Below are 21722 nucleotides of genomic sequence, written 5' to 3' on the forward strand. Positions count from 1 at the left end.
GCACTCTTCACCGTCCCTTGGCTCTTAAATTCTTTCTCCCACATCTTCCACTGTGGTCCCTGAGCTTTAGAGGGTGTGACAGAGGTGTCACATTTAGTGCTGAACACTCACTCAATTGTTACTTCTCTACACTTTGACTTTTTTTTTTTATGGGGGGGGGCATGAAAGAGGCAGACAGGAAGAGAGACAATGGGCATACCAGGGCCTCCAGCCACTGTAAGCGAACTTCAGAAGCAGGTGCTACCTTGTGCATCTGGCTTATGTGGGTTCAGGGGAGTAGAACCTGGGTCCTTAGGCTTTGGAGGCAAGTGACTTAACTGCTGAGCCAAATCGCCAGCCCTGACTTGGGTCATCTTAATAAAATCTTGGAGGTGAATCTAGTGGCCACAGGGAATCTTCATTGCTGACTGAGGGTGGGAAAGGTCCTCTGTCTCTGTTTTTCCTTTTCTTTTCTTTTCTTTTTTTTTTGTTTTTTCCTCTCTGATTCTGAATTCTTCATGTGGGACTGGGGTGGGAAGTGAGGGGTGTACTATCCCACAGGACAGCACCATGTGGGGATTCTTGACCAGGCAGATGCAATGCAGCCTTGCTTGGCCTGTCGGGGTGTTGCAGGGGCCACATACGGATCGGTGGGCTTCCCCCAGGGTCCTGAGCTCTAGGCTGCCAGTGCCGGCGAGTCACCATCAGTAACTGCTTCGCGGGTCATGTGCGTGCTTGTGCATGGGTGTTCTTGGGAGGGTCACTCTTGGGGAGTTGGAAACAGACAGAATGAGGAGGATCCAGGAAGAGCCCCGCCTGCTGCGAAAGGCGATCTGAGGTCGTGAATAATGGAGAGAAACAGATCCTCTGAGCCTGGAAGCTTGACTCTCCCGAGGGCCTCTGCTCTTTAAGGCTCAGATGTCTCCTAGGTGGTGAGCTCTCACCTGCCCTCCCGGTGGGTGGCCTGGGGGGTCCGGGGCTGCCCGCTCCTCACCGTGAGGCCAAGGAGTTTAAGTCACCCGAGAGTCCATGAGTGGGGAGGGCTGGGAGGAAGGAGGGCAGTCCTTCTCACCCTGCTAAATAAGTGATGCACCTCACGGGGCTGGCGCAGGGTGGGAGAGAGTGACAGAGGCGGGGACAGGGATCGGACACGGGGAGGACGCCCAGGAAGAACTTTAAAAAGCGGGCGTCCTCTGAGGGGCAGAGCTTTGGAACAGGGGAGGGAAGAAGGCCAGTTGACCCCTAGGGGACCTGGAGCCCTAGGAGGCCCCAGGGGTTCGGAGCTCAGGCTCTCAGGAGGCTCTAGGAGGAGGAGGAGGAGGAGGAGTCGTGAGCCTGCAGGGGGGGCCAGAAAGGGGCGGCGGGCAAAATGATGCCCCACAAGAAGAAAAAGCGGAGGAAGAAAGACATCGACTTTCTGGGCTTGTACGAGGAGGAGCTGCTGAACTACGACTCGGAGGACAACGAGGGCGAGCTGGAGCATGAGTACTACAAGGCCAGGGGTGCGCGGCTTCCCGGGGAGCAGGGCACGGGCGTGGGGCTGGCGGGTCTGTCCCCCCACTTCCTCGGGGCTCTGACCCAGGCGTGCACCTGTGATCTGTGTGTGATCGTCTCCTAGTGGAAGGGGCAGCGGGTGGGTGCGGGACCCCGGGGCCCAAGAGGTGGGGCGACTGGCTGCGGGCGCTCCCGCGGGGGAGCCCAGCAGACCGCGATTTCAGGGCCCCCTCCAGTGCACCCCGCCGGACCTCGCGGACGCGGCCTGCGCCAGGCTGAGGGTCCTCAGTGCCTGGCATGAAGGGCACTGCCCAGAGGAAGCCTGACCTCCTCGCCCTGTGCCCAGTGTGGCTGAGGGAGAGTTCTTTCTTTCTTTTTTAAAAAACAATTTCTTTTTTATCTTATCATTTTAAAATTTAATTTTATTTAAAAAATATTTAATTTTTATTTATTTATTTGACAGAGAAAGAGGGAGAGAGAGAGAGGGAGGGAGAGAATGGGCACACCAGGGCCTTCAGACACTGTAAAGGAACTCCAGATGCATGTGCCCCCTTGGGCATCTGGCTAACGTGGGTCTTGGGGAATCAAACCCCAATCCTTTGGCTATGCAGGCAGACGCCTTAACTACTAAGCCATCCCTCCAGCCCCATTCTTTTATTTTTATGAGAGAGAGAGAAAGAGAGAGGGAGGGAGGGAGGGAGGAAGGAAAGAAAATGGGCAGGCCTGGGCCTCCAGCCACTGCAGCGGAACTTGTGCCATCTTGTGCGCATGTGTGACTTTGCTTGCTTTATCTTGTGTGTCTGGCTTGTGTGGGATCTGGAGAGTGGAACATGGGTCCATAGGCTTCACAGGCAAGTGTCTTAACCACTGGGCAATCTCCCCAGGCCCTCTTCTTAAAAAAAAATTATTTATTTCTGAGAAATAGAGAGAGAAAGAGATATATATGTATATATATAAAGAGAGAGAGAAAAAAGAAAATGGGCAGGCCAGGGCCTCCAGCCACTGCAAAAGAACTCCAGGTGCATGTGCCACCCTGTGCATCTGGCTTTTATGTGTCCTGGGGAATCGAGCCTCGAACCAGGGTCCTTAGGCTTCATAGGCAAGTGGTCAACCAGTAAGCAATCACTCCAGCCCACCCAGTCCCCCCCATTTTTTTTTTAGTTTTTTTGAGGTAAGGTTTCACTCTAGCCCAGGCTGACCTAGAATTCACTGTGTAGTCTCAGGGTGGCCTCAAACTCCTACCTCTCCTTCCCAAGTTCTGGGAGTAAAGGCATATGCCACCACACTTAGTACTTTATTTTTCATGTATTATTATTATTTTTTTATTTTTGGTTTTTCAAGGTAGGATCTTGCTCTAGCCATCCCAAGTAACCCTCTCCAGCACCCAAAGCAGGGGACAATCAACATGTCTTGGGAAATAGTTGCCTAAGGCAGAAGTCTTTTTGGGGTGTTGTTAATGGAGATGATAGCAACTATGGTGTGATGAACAACAGTAATGGTGATATAGTGAATGGTAAAAATGATGGTGTGGTAATTACAACAACAGTAATATTGATGCAATGGATGGTGAAGATGATGGTGGTGGTGATGGAGACGGTGGTGACAGATATATAGTGTATAGTGAGGATGATGTTGGTGGTGATGGTGACAGTGGTGACAGAGATGCAGTGGATGGTGAGGATGATGGTGGTGGTGATGGAGACAGTAGTGACAGAGATGCAGTGGATGGTGAGGATCATGGTGGTGGTGATGGAGGCAGTGGTGACACAGATGCAGTGGATGGTGAGGATGATGGTGTGGTGATGGAGGCAGTGGTGACAGAGATGCAGTGGATGGTGAGGATGATGTTGGTGGTGATGGTGACAGTGGTGACAGAGATGCAGTGGATGGTGAGGATGATGGTGTGGTGATGGAGGCAGTGGTGACACAGATGCAAGGATGGTGAGGATAATGGTGTGGTGATGGAGGCAGTGGTGACAGAGATGCAGTGGATGGTGAGGATGATGGTGTGGTGATGGAGGCAGTGGTGACAGAGATGTAGTGGATGGTGAGGATGATGTTGGTGGTGATGGTGACAGTGGTGACAGAGATGCAGTGGATGGTGAGGATGATGTTGGTGGTGATGGAGGCAGTGGTGACAGAGATGCAGTGGATGGTGAGGATGATTGTGGTGGTGATGGAGGCAGTGGTGACACAGATGCAGTGGATGGTGAGGATGATGGTGGTGGTGATGGAGACAGTGGTGACAGAGATGCAGTGGATGGTGAGGATAATGGTGTGGTGATGGAGGCAGTGGTGACACAGATGCAGTGGATGGTGAGGATGATGGTGGTGGTGATGGAGGCAGTGGTGACAGAGATGCAGTGGATGGTGAGGATGATGGTGGTGGTGATGGAGACAGTGGTGACAGAGATGCAGTGGATGGTGAGGATGATGGTGTGGTGATGGAGGCAGTGGTGACAGAGATGCAGTGGATGGTGAGGATGATGGTGTGGTGATGGAGACAGTGGTGACAGAGATGTAGTGGATGGTGAGGATGATGGTGGTGGAGATGGAGACAGTGGTTAGAGAGATGCAGTGGATGGTGAGGATGATGGTGTGGTGATGGAGGCAGTGGTGACAGAGATGCAGTGGATGGTGAGGATGATGGTGGGGTGATGGAGGCAGTGGTGACAGAGATGTAGTGGATGGTGAGGATGATGGTGGTGGTGATGGAGACAGTGGTGACAGAGATGTAATGGATGGTGAGGATGATGGTGTGGTGATGGAGGCAGTGGTGACAGAGATGTAATGGATGGTGATGATGATGGTGTGGTGATGGAGACAGTGGTGACAGAGATGCAGTGGATGGTGAAGATGATGGTGTGGTGATGGAGACAGTGGTGACAGAGATGCAGTGGACTTTGAGGATGATGGTGTGGTGATGGAGGCAGTGGTGAGGAGATGCAGTGGATGGTGAGGATTATGATGTGGTGATGGAGGCAGTGGTGACAGAGATGCAGTGGATGGTGATGATGATGGTGTGGTGATGGAGACAGTGGTGACAGAGATGCAGTGGATGGTGAGGATGATGGTGTGGTGATGGAGGCAGTGGTGACAGAGATGCAGTGGATGGTGAGGATGATGGTGGAGGTGATGGAGGCAGTGGTGACAGAGATGCATTGGATGGTGAAGATGATGGTGTGGTGATGGAGGCAGTGGTGACAGAGATGCATTGGATGGTGAAGATGATGGTGTGGTGATGGAGGCAGTGGTGACAGAGATGCAGTGGATGGTGAGGATGATGGTGTGGTGATGGAGACAGTGGTGACAGAGATGCAGTGGATGGTGATGATGATGGTGTGGTGATGGAGACAGTGGTGACAGAGATGCAGTGGATGGTGAGGATGATGGTGTGGTGATGGAGGCAGTGGTGACAGAGATGCAGTGGATGGTGAGGATAATGGTGTGGTGATGAAGGCAGTGGTGACAGAGATGCAGTGGACGGTGAGGATGTTGGTGGTGGTGATGGAGGCAGTGGTGACAGAGATGCAGTGGACGGTGAGGATGTTGGTGGTGGTGATGGAGGCAGTGGTGACAGAGATGCAGTGGATGATGAGGATGATGGTGGTGGTGATGGAGACAGTGATGACAGAGATGCAGTGGATGGTGAGGATGATGGTGTGGTGATGGAGGCAGTGGTGACAGAGATGTAGTGGATGGTGAGGATGATGGTGGTGGTGATGGAGACAGTGGTGACAGAGATGTAGTGGATGGTGAGGATGATGGTGTGGTGATGGAGGCAGTGGTGACGGTGATGCAGTGGATGGTGAGGATTTTGGTGTGGTGATGGAGGCAGTGGTGACAGAGATGCAGTGGATGGTGAAGATGATGGTGTGGTGATGGAGACAGTGGTGACAGAGATGCAGTGGATGGTGAGGATGATGGTGTGGTGATGGAGGCAGTGGTGACAGAGATGCAGTGGATGGTGAGGATAATGGTGTGGTGATGAAGGCAGTGGTGACAGAGATGCAGTGGACGGTGAGGATGTTGGTGGTGGTGATGGAGGCAGTGGTGACAGAGATGCAGTGGACTGTGAGGATGTTGGTGGTGGTGATGGAGGCAGTGGTGACAGAGATGCAGTGGATGGTGAGGATGATAGTGGTGGTGATGGAGGCAGTGGTGACAGAGATGCAGTGGATGGTGAGGATGATGGTGGTGGTGATGGAGACAGTGGTGACAGAGATGCAGTGGATGGTGAGGATGATGGTGTGGTGATGGAGGCAGTGGTGACAGAGATGCAGTGGATGGTGAGGATGATGGTGTGGTGATGGAGACAGTGGTGACAGAGATGTAGTGGATGGTGAGGATGATGGTGGTGGAGATGGAGACAGTGGTTAGAGAGATGCAGTGGATGGTGAGGATGATGGTGTGGTGATGGAGGCAGTGGTGACAGAGATGCAGTGGATGGTGAGGATGATGGTGGGGTGATGGAGGCAGTGGTGACAGAGATGTAGTGGATGGTGAGGATGATGGTGGTGGTGATGGAGACAGTGGTGACAGAGATGTAATGGATGGTGAGGATGATGGTGTGGTGATGGAGGCAGTGGTGACAGAGATGTAATGGATGGTGAGGATGATGGTGTGGTGATGGAGACAGTGGTGACAGAGATGCAGTGGATGGTGAGGATGATGGTGTGGTGATGGAGACAGTGGTGACAGAGATGCAGTGGATGGTGAGGATGATGGTGTGGTGATGGAGACAGTGGTGACAGAGATGCAGTGGACTTTGAGGATGATGGTGTGGTGATGGAGGCAGTGGTGAGGAGATGCAGTGGATGGTGAGGATGATGGTGTGGTGATGGAGGCAGTGGTGACAGAGATGCAGTGGATGGTGAGGATGATGGTGTGGTGATGGAGACAGTGGTGACAGAGATGCAGTGGATGGTGAGGATGATGGTGTGGTGATGGAGGCAGTGGTGACAGAGATGCAGTGGATGGTGAGGATAATGGTGTGGTGATGAAGGCAGTGGTGACAGAGATGCAGTGGATGGTGAGGATGATGGTGGAGGTGATGGAGGCAGTGGTGACAGAGATGCATTGGATGGTGAAGATGATGGTGTGGTTATGGAGGCAGTGGTGACAGAGATGCAGTGGATGGTGAGGATGATGGTGTGGTGATGGAGACAGTGGTGACAGAGATGCAGTGGATGGTGATGATGATGGTGTGGTGATGGAGACAGTGGTGACAGAGATGCAGTGGATGGTGAGGATGATGGTGTGGTGATGGAGGCAGTGGTGACAGAGATGCAGTGGATGGTGAGGATAATGGTGTGGTGATGAAGGCAGTGGTGACAGAGATGCAGTGGACGGTGAGGATGTAGGTGGTGGTGATGGAGGCAGTGGTGACAGAGATGCAGTGGACGGTGAGGATGTTGGTGGTGGTGATGGAGGCAGTGGTGACAGAGATGCAGTGGATGGTGAGGATGATGGTGGTGGTGATGGAGGCAGTGGTGACAGAGATGCAGTGGATGGTGAGGATGATGGTGTGGTGATGGAGGCAGTGGTGACAGAGATGTAGTGGATGGTGAGGATGATGGTGGTGGTGATGGAGACAGTGGTGACAGAGATGTAGTGGATGGTGAGGATGATGGTGTGGTGATGGAGGCAGTGGTGACGGTGATGCAGTGGATGGTGAGGATGATGGTGGTGGTGATGGAGGCAGTGGTGACAGAGATGCAGTGGATGGTGAGGATGATGGTGGTGGTGATGGAGGCAGTGGTGACAGAGATGCAGTGGATGGTGAGGATGATGGTTGTTGTGATGGAGGCAGTGGTGACAGAGATGCAGTGGATGGTGAGGATGATGGTGTGGTGAAGGAGACAGTGGTGACAGAGGTGTAGTGGATGGTGAGGATGATGATGTGGTGATGGAGACAGTGGTGACAGAGATGCAGTGGGCTTTGAGGATGATGGTGTGGTGATGGAGGCAGTGGTGAGGAGATGCAGTGGATGGTGAGGATGATGGTGTGGTGAAGGAGACAGTGGTGACAGAGATGCAGTGGATGGTGATGCTGATGGTGTGGTGATGGAGACAGTGGTGACAGAGATGCAGTGGATGGTGAGGATGATGGTGTGGTGATGGAGGCAGTGGTGACAGAGATGCAGTGGATGGTGAAGATGATGGTGTGGTGATGGAGACAGTGGTGACAGAGATGCAGTGGATGGTGAGGATGATGGTGTGGTGATGGAGGCAGTGGTGACAGAGATGCAGTGGATGGTGAGGATGATGGTGTGGTGATGGAGGCAGTGGTGACAGAGATGCAGTGGATGGTGAGGATGATGGTGTGGTGATGGAGACAGTGGTGACAGAGATGCAGTGGATGGTGAGGATGATGGTGTGGTGATGGAGGCAGTGGTGACAGAGATGCAGTGGATGGTGAGGATAATGGTGTGGTGATGAAGGCAGTGGTGACAGAGATGCAGTGGACGGTGAGGATGTTGGTGGTGGTGATGGAGGCAGTGGTGACAGAGATGCAGTGGATGGTGAGGATGATAGTGGTGGTGATGGAGGCAGTGGTGACAGAGATGCAGTGGATGGTGAGGATGATGGTGGTGGTGATGGAGACAGTGGTGACAGAGATGCAGTGGATGGTGAGGATGATGGTGTGGTGATTGAGGCAGTGGTGACAGAGATGCAGTGGATGGTGAGGATGATGGTGTGGTGATGGAGACAGTGGTGACAGAGATGTAGTGGATGGTGAGGATGATGGTGGTGGAGATGGAGACAGTGGTTAGAGAGATGCAGTGGATGGTGAGGATGATGGTGTGGTGATGGAGGCAGTGGTGACAGAGATGCAGTGGATGGTGAGGATGATGGTGGGGTGATGGAGGCAGTGGTGACAGAGATGTAGTGGATGGTGAGGATGATGGTGGTGGTGATGGAGACAGTGGTGACAGAGATGTAATGGATGGTGAGGATGATGGTGTGGTGATGGAGGCAGTGGTGACAGAGATGTAATGGATGGTGATGATGATGGTGTGGTGATGGAGACAGTGGTGACAGAGATGCAGTGGATGGTGAGGATGATGGTGTGGTTATGGAGACAGTGGTGACAGAGATGCAGTGGATGGTGAGGATGATGGTGTGGTGATGGAGACAGTGGTGACAGAGATGCAGTGGACTTTGAGGATGATGGTGTGGTGATGGAGGCAGTGGTGAGGAGATGCAGTGGATGGTGAGGATTATGATGTGGTGATGGAGGCAGTGGTGACAGAGATGCAGTTGATGGAGATGATGATGGTGTGGTGATGGAGACAGTGGTGACAGAGATGCAGTGGATGGTGAGGATGATGGTGTGGTGATGGAGGCAGTGGTGACAGAGATGCAGTGGATGGTGAGGATAATGGTGTGGTGATGAAGGCAGTGGTGACAGAGATGCAGTGGATGGTGAAGATGATGGTGTAGGTGAATGATGCAGTGGTGACAGAGATGCATTGGATGGTGAAGATGATGGTGTGGTGATGGAGGCAGTGGTGACAGAGATGCAGTGGATGGTGAGGATGATGGTGTGGTGATGGAGACAGTGGTGACAGAGATGCAGTGGATGGTGATGATGATGGTGTGGTGATGGAGACAGTGGTGACAGAGATGCAGTGGATGGTGAGGATGATGGTGTGGTGATGGAGGCAGTGGTGACAGAGATGCAGTGGATGGTGAGGATAATGGTGTGGTGATGAAGGCAGTGGTGACAGAGATGCAGTGGACGGTGAGGATGTAGGTGGTGGTGATGGAGGCAGTGGTGACAGAGATGCAGTGGACGGTGAGGATGTTGGTGGTGGTGATGGAGGCAGTGGTGACAGAGATGCAGTGGATGATGAGGATGATGGTGGTGGTGATGGAGACAGTGATGACAGAGATGCAGTGGATGGTGAGGATGATGGTGTGGTGATGGAGGCAGTGGTGACAGAGATGTAGTGGATGGTGAGGATGATGGTGGTGGTGATGGAGACAGTGGTGACAGAGATGTAGTGGATGGTGAGGATGATGGTGTGGTGATGGAGGCAGTGGTGACGGTGATGCAGTGGATGGTGAGGATGATGGTGGTGGTGATGGACGCAGTTGTGACAGAGATGCAGTGGATGGTGAGGATGATGGTGGTGGTGATGGAGGCAGTGGTGACAGAGATGCAGTGGATGGTGAGGATGATGGTTGTTGTGATGGAGGCAGTGGTGAAACAGATGCAGTGGATGGTGAGGATGATGGTGTGGTGAAGGAGACAGTGGTGACAGAGGTGTAGTGGATGGTGAGGATGATGATGTGGTGATGGAGACAGTGGTGACAGAGATGCAGTGGGCTTTGAGGATGATGGTGTGGTGATGGAGGCAGTGGTGAGGAGATGCAGTGGATGGTGAGGATGATGGTGTGGTGATGGTGGCAGTGGTGACAGAGATGCAGTGGATGGTGATGCTGATGGTGTGGTGATGGAGACAGTGGTGACAGAGATGCAGTGGATGGTGAGGATGATGGTGTGGTGATGGAGGCAGTGGTGACAGAGATGCAGTGGATGGTGAAGATGATGGTGTGGTGATGGAGACAGTGGTGACAGAGATGCAGTGGATGGTGAGGATGATGGTGTGGTGATGGAGGCAGTGGTGACAGAGATGCAGTGGATGGTGAGGATGATGGTGTGGTGATGGAGGCAGTGGTGACAGAGATGCAGTGGATGGTGAAGATGATGGTGTGGTGATGGAGACAGTGGTGACAGAGATGCAGTGGATGGTGAGGATGATGGTGTGGTGATGGAGACAGTGATGACAGAGATGCAGTGGATGGTGAGGATGATGGTGTGGTGATGGAGGCAGTGGTGACAGAGATGTAGTGGATGGTGAGGATGATGGTGGTGGTGATGGAGACAGTGGTGACAGAGATGTAGTGGATGGTGAGGATGATGGTGTGGTGATGGAGGCAGTGGTGACGGTGATGCAGTGGATGGTGAGGATGATGGTGGTGGTGATGGAGGCAGTGGTGACAGAGATGCAGTGGATGGTGAGGATGATGGTGGTGGTGATGGAGGCAGTGGTGACAGAGATGCAGTGGATGGTGAGGATGATGGTTGTTGTGATGGAGGCAGTGGTGAAACAGATGCAGTGGATGGTGAGGATGATGGTGTGGTGAAGGAGACAGTGGTGACAGAGGTATAGTGGATGGTGAGGATGATGATGTGGTGATGGAGACAGTGGTGACAGAGATGCAGTGGGCTTTGAGGATGATGGTGTGGTGATGGAGGCAGTGGTGAGGAGATGCAGTGGATGGTGAGGATGATGGTGTGGTGATGGTGGCAGTGGTGACAGAGATGCAGTGGATGGTGATGCTGATGGTGTGGTGATGGAGACAGTGGTGACAGAGATGCAGTGGATGGTGAGGATGATGGTGTGGTGATGGGGGCAGTGGTGACAGAGATGCAGTGGATGGTGAAGATGATGGTGTGGTGATGGAGACAGTGGTGACAGAGATGCAGTGGATGGTGAGGATGATGGTGTGGTGATGGAGGCAGTGGTGACAGAGATGCAGTGGATGGTGAGGATTTTGGTGTGGTGATGGAGGCAGTGGTGACAGAGATGCAGTGGATGGTGAAGATGATGGTGTGGTGATGGAGACAGTGGTGACAGAGATGCAGTGGATGGTGAGGATGATGGTGTGGTGATGGAGGCAGTGGTGACAGAGATGCAGTGGATGGTGAGGATAATGGTGTGGTGATGAAGGCAGTGGTGACAGAGATGCAGTGGACGGTGAGGATGTTGGTGGTGGTGATGGAGGCAGTGGTGACAGAGATGCAGTGGACTGTGAGGATGTTGGTGGTGGTGATGGAGGCAGTGGTGACAGAGATGCAGTGGATGGTGAGGATGATAGTGGTGGTGATGGAGGCAGTGGTGACAGAGATGCAGTGGATGGTGAGGATGATGGTGGTGGTGATGGAGACAGTGGTGACAGAGATGCAGTGGATGGTGAGGATGATGGTGTGGTGATGGAGGCAGTGGTGACAGAGATGCAGTGGATGGTGAGGATTTTGGTGTGGTGATGGAGGCAGTGGTGACAGAGATGCAGTGGATGGTGAAGATGATGGTGTGGTGATGGAGACAGTGGTGACAGAGATGCAGTGGATGGTGAGGATGATGGTGTGGTGATGGAGGCAGTGGTGACAGAGATGCAGTGGATGGTGAGGATAATGGTGTGGTGATGAAGGCAGTGGTGACAGAGATGCAGTGGACGGTGAGGATGTTGGTGGTGGTGATGGAGGCAGTGGTGACAGAGATGCAGTGGACTGTGAGGATGTTGGTGGTGGTGATGGAGGCAGTGGTGACAGAGATGCAGTGGATGGTGAGGATGATAGTGGTGGTGATGGAGGCAGTGGTGACAGAGATGCAGTGGATGGTGAGGATGATGGTGGTGGTGATGGAGACAGTGGTGACAGAGATGCAGTGGATGGTGAGGATGATGGTGTGGTGATGGAGGCAGTGGTGACAGAGATGCAGTGGATGGTGAGGATGATGGTGTGGTGATGGAGACAGTGGTGACAGAGATGTAGTGGATGGTGAGGATGATGGTGGTGGAGATGGAGACAGTGGTTAGAGAGATGCAGTGGATGGTGAGGATGATGGTGTGGTGATGGAGGCAGTGGTGACAGAGATGCAGTGGATGGTGAGGATGATGGTGGGGTGATGGAGGCAGTGGTGACAGAGATGTAGTGGATGGTGAGGATGATGGTGGTGGTGATGGAGACAGTGGTGACAGAGATGTAATGGATGGTGAGGATGATGGTGTGGTGATGGAGGCAGTGGTGACAGAGATGTAGTGGATGGTGATGATGATGGTGTGGTGATGGAGACAGTGGTGACAGAGATGCAGTGGATGGTGAGGATGATGGTGTGGTGATGGAGACAGTGGTGACAGAGATGCAGTGGATGGTGAGGATGATGGTGTGGTGATGGAGACAGTGGTGACAGAGATGCAGTGGACTTTGAGGATGATGGTGTGGTGATGGAGGCAGTGGTGAGGAGATGCAGTGGATGGTGAGGATTATGATGTGGTGATGGAGGCAGTGGTGACAGAGATGCAGTGGATGGTGATGATGATGGTGTGGTGATGGAGACAGTGGTGACAGAGATGCAGTGGATGGTGAGGATGATGGTGTGGTGATGGAGGCAGTGGTGACAGAGATGCAGTGGATGGTGAGGATAATGGTGTGGTGATGAAGGCAGTGGTGACAGAGATGCAGTGGATGGTGAGGATGATGGTGGAGGTGATGGAGGCAGTGGTGACAGAGATGCATTGGATGGTGAAGATGATGGTGTGGTTATGGAGGCAGTGGTGACAGAGATGCAGTGGATGGTGAGGATGATGGTGTGGTGATGGAGACAGTGGTGACAGAGATGCAGTGGATGGTGATGATGATGGTGTGGTGATGGAGACAGTGGTGACAGAGATGCAGTGGATGGTGAGGATGATGGTGTGGTGATGGAGGCAGTGGTGACAGAGATGCAGTGGATGGTGAGGATAATGGTGTGGTGATGAAGGCAGTGGTGACAGAGATGCAGTGGACGGTGAGGATGTAGGTGGTGGTGATGGAGGCAGTGGTGACAGAGATGCAGTGGACGGTGAGGATGTTGGTGGTGGTGATGGAGGCAGTGGTGACAGAGATGCAGTGGATGATGAGGATGATGGTGGTGGTGATGGAGACAGTGATGACAGAGATGCAGTGGATGGTGAGGATGATGGTGTGGTGATGGAGGCAGTGGTGACAGAGATGTAGTGGATGGTGAGGATGATGGTGGTGGTGATGGAGGCAGTGGTGACAGAGATGCAGTGGATGGTGAGGATGATGGTGTGGTGATGGAGGCAGTGGTGACGGTGATGCAGTGGATGGTGAGGATGATGGTGGTGGTGATGGAGGCAGTGGTGACAGAGATGCAGTGGATGGTGAGGATGATGGTGGTGGTGATGGAGGCAGTGGTGACAGAGATGCAGTGGATGGTGAGGATGATGGTTGTTGTGATGGAGGCAGTGGTGAAACAGATGCAGTGGATGGTGAGGATGATGGTGTGGTGAAGGAGACAGTGGTGACAGAGGTATAGTGGATGGTGAGGATGATGATGTGGTGATGGAGACAGTGGTGACAGAGATGCAGTGGGCTTTGAGGATGATGGTGTGGTGATGGAGGCAGTGGTGAGGAGATGCAGTGGATGGTGAGGATGATGGTGTGGTGATGGAGGCAGTGGTGACAGAGATGCAGTGGATGGTGATGCTGATGGTGTGGTGATGGAGACAGTGGTGACAGAGATGCAGTGGATGGTGAGGATGATGGTGTGGTGATGGAGGCAGTGGTGACAGAGATGCAGTGGATGGTGAAGATGATGGTGTGGTGATGGAGACAGTGGTGACAGAGATGCAGTGGATGGTGAGGATGATGGTGTGGTGATGGAGGCAGTGGTGACAGAGATGCAGTGGATGGTGAGGATGATGGTGTGGTGATGGAGGCAGTGGTGACAGAGATGCAGTGGATGGTGAGGATGATGGTGTGGTGATGGAGACAGTGGTGACAGAGATGCAGTGGATGGTGAGGATGATGGTGTGGTGATGGAGGCAGTGGTGACAGAGATGCAGTGGATGGTGAGGATAATGGTGTGGTGATGAAGGCAGTGGTGACAGAGATGCAGTGGACGGTGAAGATGTTGGTGGTGGTGATGGAGGCAGTGGTGACAGAGATGCAGTGGATGGTGAGGATGATAGTGGTGGTGATGGAGGCAGTGGTGACAGAGATGCAGTGGATGGTGAGGATGATGGTGGTGGTGATGGAGACAGTGGTGACAGAGATGCAGTGGATGGTGAGGATGATGGTGTGGTGATTGAGGCAGTGGTGACAGAGATGCAGTGGATGGTGAGGATGATGGTGTGGTGATGGAGACAGTGGTGACAGAGATGTAGTGGATGGTGAGGATGATGGTGGTGGAGATGGAGACAGTGGTTAGAGAGATGCAGTGGATGGTGAGGATGATGGTGTGGTGATGGAGGCAGTGGTGACAGAGATGCAGTGGATGGTGAGGATGATGGTGGGGTGATGGAGGCAGTGGTGACAGAGATGTAGTGGATGGTGAGGATGATGGTGGTGGTGATGGAGACAGTGGTGACAGAGATGTAATGGATGGTGAGGATGATGGTGTGGTGATGGAGGCAGTGGTGACAGAGATGTAATGGATGGTGATGATGATGGTGTGGTGATGGAGACAGTGGTGACAGAGATGCAGTGGATGGTGAGGATGATGGTGTGGTGATGGAGACAGTGGTGACAGAGATGCAGTGGATGGTGAGGATGATGGTGTGGTGATGGAGACAGTGGTGACAGAGATGCAGTGGACTTTGAGGATGATGGTGTGGTGATGGAGGCAGTGGTGAGGAGATGCAGTGGATGGTGAGGATTATGATGTGGTGATGGAGGCAGTGGTGACAGAGATGCAGTGGATGGTGATGCTGATGGTGTGGTGATGGAGACAGTGGTGACAGAGATGCAGTGGATGGTGAGGATGATGGTGTGGTGATGGAGGCAGTGGTGACAGAGATGCAGTGGATGGTGAGGATAATGGTGTGGTGATGAAGGCAGTGGTGACAGAGATGCAGTGGATGGTGAGGATGATGGTGGAGGTGATGGAGGCAGTGGTGACAGAGATGCATTGGATGGTGAAGATGATGGTGTGGTGATGGAGGCAGTGGTGACAGAGATGCAGTGGATGGTGAGGATGATGGTGTGGTGATGGAGACAGTGGTGACAGAGATGCAGTGGATGGTGATGATGATGGTGTGGTGATGGAGACAGTGGTGACAGAGATGCAGTGGATGGTGAGGATGATGGTGTGGTGATGGAGGCAGTGGTGACAGAGATGCAGTGGCTGGTGAGGATAATGGTGTGGTGATGAAGGCTGTGGTGACAGAGATGCAGTGGACGGTGAGGATGTTGGTGGTGGTGATGGAGGCAGTGGTGACAGAGATGCAGTGGACGGTGAGGATGTTGGTGGTGGTGATGGAGGCAGTGGTGACAGAGATGCAGTGGATGATGAGGATGATGGTGGTGGTGATGGAGACAGTGATGACAGAGATGCAGTGGATGGTGAGGATGATGGTGTGGTGATGGAGGCAGTGGTGACAGAGATGTAGTGGATGGTGAGGATGATGGTGGTGGTGATGGAGACAGTGGTGACAGAGATGTAGTGGATGGTGAGGATGATGGTGTGGTGATGGAGGCAGTGGTGACGGTGATGCAGTGGATGGTGAGGATGATGGTGGTGGTGATGGACGCAGTGGTGACAGAGATGCAGTGGATGGTGAGGATGATGGTGGTGGTGATGGAGGCAGTGGTGACAGAGATGCAGTGGATGGTGAGGATGATGGTTGTTGTGATGGAGGCAGTGGTGAAACAGATGCAGTGGATGGTGAGGATGATGGTGTGGTGAAGGAGACAGTGGTGACAGAGGTGTAGTGGATGGTGAGGATGATGATGTGGTGATGGAGACAGTGGTGACAGAGATGCAGTGGGCTTTGAGGATGATGGTGTGGTGATGGAGGCAGTGGTGAGGAGATGCAGTGGATGGTGAGGATGATGGTGTGGTGATGGTGGCAGTGGTGACAGAGATGCAGTGGATGGTGATGCTGATGGTGTGGTGATGGAGACAGTGGTGACAGAGATGCAGTGGATGGTGAGGATGATGGTGTGGTGATGGAGGCAGTGGTGACAGAGATGCAGTGGATGGTGAAGATGATGGTGTGGTGATGGAGACAGTGGTGACAGAGATGCAGTGGATGGTGAGGATGATGGTGTGGTGATGGAGGCAGTGGTGACAGAGATGCAGTGGATGGTGAGGATAATGGTGTGGTGATGAAGGCAGTGGTGACAGAGATGCAGTGGACGGTGAGGATGTTGGTGGTGGTGATGGAGGCAGTGGTGACAGAGATGCAGTGGACTGTGAGGATGTTGGTGGTGGTGATGGAGGCAGTGGTGACAGAGATGCAGTGGATGGTGAGGATGATAGTGGTGGTGATGGAGGCAGTGGTGACAGAGATGCAGTGGATGGTGAGGATGATGGTGTGGTGATGGAGGCAGTGGTGACAGAGATGCAGTGGATGGTGAGGATGATGGTGTGGTGATGGAGACAGTGGTGACAGAGATGTAGTGGATGGTGAGGATGATGGTGGTGGAGATGGAGACAGTGGTTAGAGAGATGCAGTGGATGGTGAGGATGATGGTGTGGTGATGGAGGCAGTGGTGACAGAGATGCAGTGGATGGTGAGGATGATGGTGGGGTGATGGAGGCAGTGGTGACAGAGATGTAGTGGATGGTGAGGATGATGGTGGTGGTGATGGAGACAGTGGTGACAGAGATGTAATGGATGGTGAGGATGATGGTGTGGTGATGGAGGCAGTGGTGACAGAGATGTAATGGATGGTGATGATGATGGTGTGGTGATGGAGACAGTGGTGACAGAGATGCAGTGGATGGTGAGGATGATGGTGTGGTGATGGAGACAGTGGTGACAGAGATGCAGTGGATGGTGAGGATGATGGTGTGGTGATGGAGACAGTGGTGACAGAGATGCAGTGGACTTTGAGGATGATGGTGTGGTGATGGAGGCAGTGGTGAGGAGATGCAGTGGATGGTGAGGATTATGATGTGGTGATGGAGGCAGTGGTGACAGAGATGCAGTGGATGGTGATGATGATGGTGTGGTGATGGAGACAGTGGTGACAGAGATGCAGTGGATGGTGAGGATGATGGTGTGGTGATGGAGGCAGTGGTGACAGAGATGCAGTGAATGGTGAGGATAATGGTGTGGTGATGAAGGCAGTGGTGACAGAGATGCAGTGGATGGTGAGGATGATGGTGGAGGTGATGGAGGCAGTGGTGACAGAGATGCATTGGATGGTGAAGATGATGGTGTGGTGATGGAGGCAGTGGTGACAGAGATGCAGTGGATGGTGAGGATGATGGTGTGGTGATGGAGACAGTGGTGACAGAGATGCAGTGGATGGTGATGATGATGGTGTGGTGATGGAGACAGTGGTGACAGAGATGCAGTGGATGGTGAGGATGATGGTGTGGTGATGGAGGCAGTGGTGACAGAGATGCAGTGGATGGTGAGGATAATGGTGTGGTGATGAAGGCAGTGGTGACAGAGATGCAGTGGACGGTGAGGATGTTGGTGGTGGTGATGGAGGCAGTGGTGACAGAGATGCAGTGGACGGTGAGGATGTTGGTGGTGGTGATGGAGGCAGTGGTGACAGAGATGCAGTGGATGATGAGGATGATGGTGGTGGTGATGGAGACAGTGATGACAGAGATGCAGTGGATGGTGAGGATGATGGTGTGGTGATGGAGGCAGTGGTGACAGAGATGTAGTGGATGGTGAGGATGATGGTGGTGGTGATGGAGACAGTGGTGACAGAGATGTAGTGGATGGTGAGGATGATGGTGTGGTGATGGAGGCAGTGGTGACGGTGATGCAGTGGATGGTGAGGATGATGGTGGTGGTGATGGACGCAGTGGTGACAGAGATGCAGTGGATGGTGAGGATGATGGTGGTGGTGATGGAGGCAGTGGTGACAGAGATGCAGTGGATGGTGAGGATGATGGTTGTTGTGATGGAGGCAGTGGTGAAACAGATGCAGTGGATGGTGAGGATGATGGTGTGGTGAAGGAGACAGTGGTGACAGAGGTGTAGTGGATGGTGAGGATGATGATGTGGTGATGGAGACAGTGGTGACAGAGATGCAGTGGGCTTTGAGGATGATGGTGTGGTGATGGAGGCAGTGGTGAGGAGATGCAGTGGATGGTGAGGATGATGGTGTGGTGATGGTGGCAGTGGTGACAGAGATGCAGTGGATGGTGATGCTGATGGTGTGGTGATGGAGACAGTGGTGACAGAGATGCAGTGGATGGTGAGGATGATGGTGTGGTGATGGAGGCAGTGGTGACAGAGATGCAGTGGATGGTGAGGATGATGGTGTGGTGATGGAGACAGTGGTGACAGAGATGCAGTGGATGGTGAGGATGATGGTGTGGTGATGGAGGCAGTGGTGACAGAGATGCAGTGGATGGTGAGGATGATGGTGTGGTGATGGAGGCAGTGGTGACAGAGATGCAGTGGATGGTGAAGATGATGGTGTGGTGATGGATACAGTGGTGACAGAGATGCAGTGGATGGTGAGGATGATGGTGTGGTGATGGAGGCAGTGGTGACAGAGATGCAGTGGATGGTGAGGATAATGGTGTGGTGATGAAGGCAGTGGTGACAGAGATGCAGTGGACGGTGAAGATGTTGGTGGTGGTGATGGAGGCAGTGGTGACAGAGATGCAGTGGATGGTGAGGATGATAGTGGTGGTGATGGAGGCAGTGGTGACAGAGATGCAGTGGATGGTGAGGATGATGGTGGTGGTGATGGAGACAGTGGTGACAGAGATGCAGTGGATGGTGAGGATGATGGTGTGGTGATGGAGGCAGTGGTGACAGAGATGCAGTGGATGGTGAGGATGATGGTGTGGTGATGGAGACAGTGGTGACAGAGATGTAGTGGATGGTGAGGATGATGGTGGTGGAGATGGAGACAGTGGTTAGAGAGATGCAGTGGATGGTGAGGATGATGGTGTGGTGATGGAGGCAGTGGTGACAGAGATGCAGTGGATGGTGAGGATGATGGTGGGGTGATGGAGGCAGTGGTGACAGAGATGTAGTGGATGGTGAGGATGATGGTGGTGGTGATGGAGACAGTGGTGACAGAGATGTAATGGATGGTGAGGATGATGGTGTGGTGATGGAGGCAGTGGTGACAGAGATGTAATGGATGGTGATGATGATGGTGTGGTGATGGAGACAGTGGTGACAGAGATGCAGTGGATGGTGAGGATGATGGTGTGGTGATGGAGACAGTGGTGACAGAGATGCAGTGGATGGTGAGGATGATGGTGTGGTGATGGAGACAGTGGTGACAGAGATGCAGTGGACTTTGAGGATGATGGTGTGGTGATGGAGGCAGTGGTGAGGAGATGCAGTGGATGGTGAGGATTATGATGTGGTGATGGAGGCAGTGGTGACAGAGATGCAGTGGATGGTGATGATGATGGTGTGGTGATGGAGACAGTGGTGACAGAGATGCAGTGGATGGTGAGGATGATGGTGTGGTGATGGAGGCAGTGGTGACAGAGATGCAGTGGATGGTGAGGATAATGGTGTGGTGATGAAGGCAGTGGTGACAGAGATGCAGTGGATGGTGAGGATGATGGTGGAGGTGATGGAGGCAGTGGTGACAGAGATGCATTGGATGGTGAAGATGATGGTGTGGTGATGGAGGCAGTGGTGACAGAGATGCAGTGGATGGTGAGGATGATGGTGTGGTGATGGAGACAGTGGTGACAGAGATGCAGTGGATGGTGATGATGATGGTGTGGTGATGGAGACAGTGGTGACAGAGATGCAGTGGATGGTGAGGATGATGGTGTGGTGATGGAGGCAGTGGTGACAGAGATGCAGTGGATGGTGAGGATAATGGTGTGGTGATGAAGGCTGTGGTGACAGAGATGCAGTGGACGGTGAGGATGTTGGTGGTGGTGATGGAGGCAGTGGTGACAGAGATGCAGTGGACGGTGAGGATGTTGGTGGTGGTGATGGAGGCAGTGGTGACAGAGATGCAGTGGATGATGAGGATGATGGTGGTGGTGATGGAGACAGTGATGACAGAGATGCAGTGGATGGTGAGGATGATGGTGTGGTGATGGAGGCAGTGGTGACAGAGATGTAGTGGATGGTGAGGATGATGGTGGTGGTGATGGAGGCAGTGGTGACAGAGATGCAGTGGATGATGAGGATGATGGTGGTGGTGATGGAGACAGTGATGACAGAGATGCAGTGGATGGTGAGGATGATGGTGGTGGTGATGGAGGCAGTGGTGACAGAGATGCAGTGGATGGTGAGGATGATGGTGTGGTGATGGAGGCAGTGGTGACAGAGATGTAGTGGATGGTGAGGATGATGGTGGTGGTGATGGAGACAGTGGTGACAGAGATGTAGTGGATGGTGAGGATGATGGTGTGGTGATGGAGGCAGTGGTGACGGTGATGCAGTGGATGGTGAGGATGATGGTGGTGGTGATGGACGCAGTGGTGACAGAGATGCAGTGGATGGTGAGGATGATGGTGGTGGTGATGGAGGCAGTGGTGACAGAGATGCAGTGGATGGTGAGGATGATGGTTGTTGTGATGGAGGCAGTGGTGAAACAGATGCAGTGGATGGTGAGGATGATGGTGTGGTGAAGGAGACAGTGGTGACAGAGATGCAGTGGGCTTTGAGGATGATGGTGTGGTGATGGAGGCAGTGGTGAGGAGATGCAGTGGATGGTGAGGATGATGGTGTGGTGATGGTGGCAGTGGTGACAGAGATGCAGTGGATGGTGATGCTGATGGTGTGGTGATGGAGACAGTGGTGACAGAGATGCAGTGGATGGTGAGGATGATGGTGTGGTGATGGAGGCAGTGGTGACAGAGATGCAGTGGATGGTGAAGATGATGGTGTGGTGATGGAGACAGTGGTGACAGAGATGCAGTGGATGGTGAGGATGATGGTGTGGTGATGGAGGCAGTGGTGACAGAGATGCAGTGGATGGTGAGGATGATGGTGTGGTGATGGAGGCAGTGGTGACAGAGATGCAGTGGATGGTGAAGATGATGGTGTGGTGATGGATACAGTGGTGACAGAGATGCAGTGGATGGTGAGGATGATGGTGTGGTGATGGAGGCAGTGGTGACAGAGATGCAGTGGATGGTGAGGATAATGGTGTGGTGATGAAGGCAGTGGTGACAGAGATGCAGTGGACGGTGAAGATGTTGGTGGTGGTGATGGAGGCAGTGGTGACAGAGATGCAGTGGATGGTGAGGATGATAGTGGTGGTGATGGAGGCAGTGGTGACAGAGATGCAGTGGATGGTGAGGATGATGGTGGTGGTGATGGAGACAGTGGTGACAGAGATGCAGTGGATGGTGAGGATGATGGTGTGGTGATGGAGGCAGTGGTGACAGAGATGCAGTGGATGGTGAGGATGATGGTGTGGTGATGGAGACAGTGGTGACAGAGATGTAATGGATGGTGAGGATGATGGTGGTGGAGATGGAGACAGTGGTTAGAGAGATGCAGTGGATGGTGAGGATGATAGTGGTGGTGATGGAGGCAGTGGT

At 53.1% G+C, this 21722-nt stretch overlaps 1 protein-coding gene across 3 annotated transcripts in view; it reads left to right on the forward strand.

Annotated features, from left to right (window-relative positions):
• The first annotated feature begins 1348 nt into the window (after positions 1–1348).
• Loxhd1 (lipoxygenase homology PLAT domains 1) overlaps positions 1349–21722 on the forward strand; it is a 206281-nt gene continuing 185907 nt past the window's right edge. For 2 of the 3 annotated variants that reach the window (XM_045144249.1, XM_004656811.2), the window contains exon 1: positions 1349–1481. In XM_045144249.1, the coding sequence (XP_045000184.1) occupies positions 1349–1481 (133 nt within the window). The remainder of the gene's footprint in view (positions 1482–21722) is intronic. The other variant, XM_004656812.2, reaches the window with a different exon arrangement.

Source organism: Jaculus jaculus, chromosome 2 (assembly GCF_020740685.1).
Source record: "Jaculus jaculus isolate mJacJac1 chromosome 2, mJacJac1.mat.Y.cur, whole genome shotgun sequence".
Lineage (NCBI taxonomy): Eukaryota > Metazoa > Chordata > Mammalia > Rodentia > Dipodidae > Jaculus > Jaculus jaculus.